The 2,767-nt window shown below is 34.2% G+C and overlaps 1 protein-coding gene across 1 annotated transcript; it reads left to right on the top strand.

Moving 5' to 3' along the window:
* The first annotated feature begins 1,583 nt into the window (after positions 1-1,583).
* Positions 1,584-2,564, top strand: LOC115985324 (F-box/kelch-repeat protein At3g06240-like). Its single transcript, XM_031108280.1, has one exon. It carries the CDS (start codon positions 1,584-1,586, stop codon positions 2,562-2,564), a length of 981 nt encoding a protein of 326 aa, XP_030964140.1.
* Positions 2,565-2,767: the final 203 nt, after the last annotated feature.

The raw sequence follows: 2,767 nt of genomic DNA, 5'->3' as shown, positions 1-2,767 counted from the left end.
CAACTAAAACTTAGATGCATGTTACATGTTTATTGCTGCAATTTAGTGAAGCAATTTAGCACAACCTCGACTTATGAGCCAAATTTTTATTATATAATATATGATAATATGATATGATATGATGTTTAATTAGGTGATACTATCCCTAGCAATACATAACTTGACATGTACAACAGGACACAAACCATTATAATTTAAAAAAAAAAAAAAAAAAAAAAAAGATGAACAAGCGACATGAAGCTATAGATCACATACATACTCAAATGCATAGTATAAAATTTATTTTTTAAATTTTAGGAAAGGATTTTTTCCCCAATAGTTTCGGAATACAAAAAGAACTTTATTATATTTTCAGAATATTTATTTAAAGTCTATTTCTTTAAAATATCAAAATTTTAATTGGTTTTCCAACTAGTGGCCCTGACGGTAAAATTTTAAATGGTTTTCCAACATTTTGCATTAGAATATGAAGTTGTGCGGGGTGATTGTAGAATAGGTTGGAGGGGAAAGGAACTGTATTAAGGGTCAGTTTGGATATCGCTTATTTTGCTGAAACTGAAAACTTATTACTGAAATTATTATAGATAAGTGTAAAAGTTAGTTAAAATAGTACAAAGGAGTTCATGAATAGTACTAATAAGTGCAGTGAAATCCATGAATAGTAACAAAAATAAGTTGATAAGTAAAATAATTTTAATTTTTAATCTCTTCCCAAACGCATTCTAAGGGCCTATTTGGATACCGCTTATTACTGAAAACTAAAAACTGAAAATACTGTAGTAAAATAATTTTTAAATGTGTGAATTGTATCATGGGACCCAGTTTTAAAGTTGTTTTCCTAAAAAAAAAAAAGTACTTGTGAGTCCCATGAACAGTGCACGAGACCCACTAAAAAATGTTGGACGCATAAAACGTGCTTGACTTGCCGCTATCCAAACAAACACTAAGTGTGTGTTTGGCAAAAAATATTTTTGTCAATTTATTTTACTATTCAGCTTATTTTTGCTACTATTTATAGGTTCCATTATACTTTTTGGTACTATTTATGGGTTTTACGGTACTATTTTAGCTAATTTTTATCTTTATCTATAGTATTTTTAATAAAAAGTTTTCAACTTCAGTAAAATAAATGGATCCAAATAGAACCTAATTCTTTTCTTTTGTATTTTGAATCAATTTACAATGTCCCCAAAGTTTAAGGGATGATGGTTGGTATGGTATTTTAAACAATATCATACATATTTCCACACACCTTTTCACTTATACATATTTAAAAAAAATACAAACACCCTTACAAAGAACATCGTTAGCAAAGGCCACTTTAGTCTTCCTAACTCTGTTTCTTTTACCCTTTACACACATCTCTCTCTCTCTCTGTGGAGTGTCTCTCAAAATGTCCCAAATGGGAGAACCATCTACCACACGACATCGTACTAAACATCCTGGCTAGACTACCGGTTAAATCAGTGACAAGATTCAGGTGCGTTTGCAAATTCTGGAACTCCTCAATTACCACTCCTTATTTCATCTCCACTCACCTTAATAACAGCAAAAGTAATGATGATAATGATTATGTCATACACATGCCCACATGGGAAGATAGATGCCGCATAGCAACTTGGGAAGGAAGACCATTAGCCGATACGGTTGCTCCATCTGACACATTAGTCTGTACGGTTGCTTTGGGTCGCACGTTTGATAGGATTTCTGAGGTTAGAATTCCCTTTGATTTTGATTCTGAGTCTGTCCAAATAGTGGGTTCGTGCAATGGCTTATTGTGCTTTGCCACTTCCGGGGGTAATGTTATATATTTGTGGAACCCCAGCATTAGAATGTTCAAGAGATTGCCTGATAGTAAGCGCTTAGGTAAGTTAGACTCTTTTCAACTCGGATTTGCCTATCATTCCGAGAATGATGACTACAAGGTTGTCAGGATTTCACATTCACAATTGCGTATACATGAGATTGTGAGTGAGGTGTACACATTAAGTTCAGATTCATGGAAGAAGGTTGTAATCTCATTGACAATCGGGATTTTCTTCTGGCATCAGAATAATTATTTGCCAGCCCCATTGGTTAGTGGAGCTTTGCACTGGGTGGCACAAAATCGCGGGGTTGGTGGTAGAGTGATTTTGTCGTTTGACGTCAATAGTGAGACATTAAGAAAACTAGCACTGCCCAAATATTCTACCCATGCCAGTCCCTGGATTGGATTATTCAAGGGGAAACTGGCTTTATCTACCTGGGAGTATAATTATGGAAATTCTGACTTCCAGTACTGCATATGGATGATGAAGGAGTATGGTGTGGTTGAGTCTTGGAATAAGCTTTTTGTTATTGGATCATTTAAACAGAACATTCATTGGAGTGCCTTAACCAAGGATGGTTCAGTTATACTCTGCTTCGTCAATCATCGAGTAGAGAGGACGGGATTTGAGTTTGTATTAATTGACACTGATACTCTGCATGAGAAGAAGGATCCTGATATCACATATCCTTCATATGTAGCTACTTTCAAGGAGAGCCTTCTTTTACTAGATGGAGCAAATGTGGTTTCCTACTAAACAGATGGTGCTGTGCATGTAAGAATGAAGTCATTAGTGGTATGGATGAAGTCAAACCCTTGTTATTCCTTTTCCTTAAGTTTAGTATTAGGTATGATAGTATTGCAAAAAACTTCATTTTTATACCTGGTTTACATTAAACTTCATTTTTGAATATCTTTATTTTTTTGCTTCTTGAACTGTATGGTTTCAAAATCATGGAT

The sequence above is a fragment of the Quercus lobata genome, chromosome 4, assembly GCF_001633185.2.
Source record: "Quercus lobata isolate SW786 chromosome 4, ValleyOak3.0 Primary Assembly, whole genome shotgun sequence".
Taxonomy (NCBI): Eukaryota; Viridiplantae; Streptophyta; class Magnoliopsida; order Fagales; family Fagaceae; genus Quercus; species Quercus lobata.
The sequence above is the reverse complement of the archived record's forward strand: the minus strand, read 5'-3'. Positions and strand labels throughout refer to the sequence as shown.

Excerpts from the sequence above, each read along its gene's own strand:
- LOC115985324 (XM_031108280.1), top strand. The coding sequence starts at position 1,584 with ATGCCCACATGGGAAGATAGATGCCGCATAGCAACTTGGGAAGGAAGA.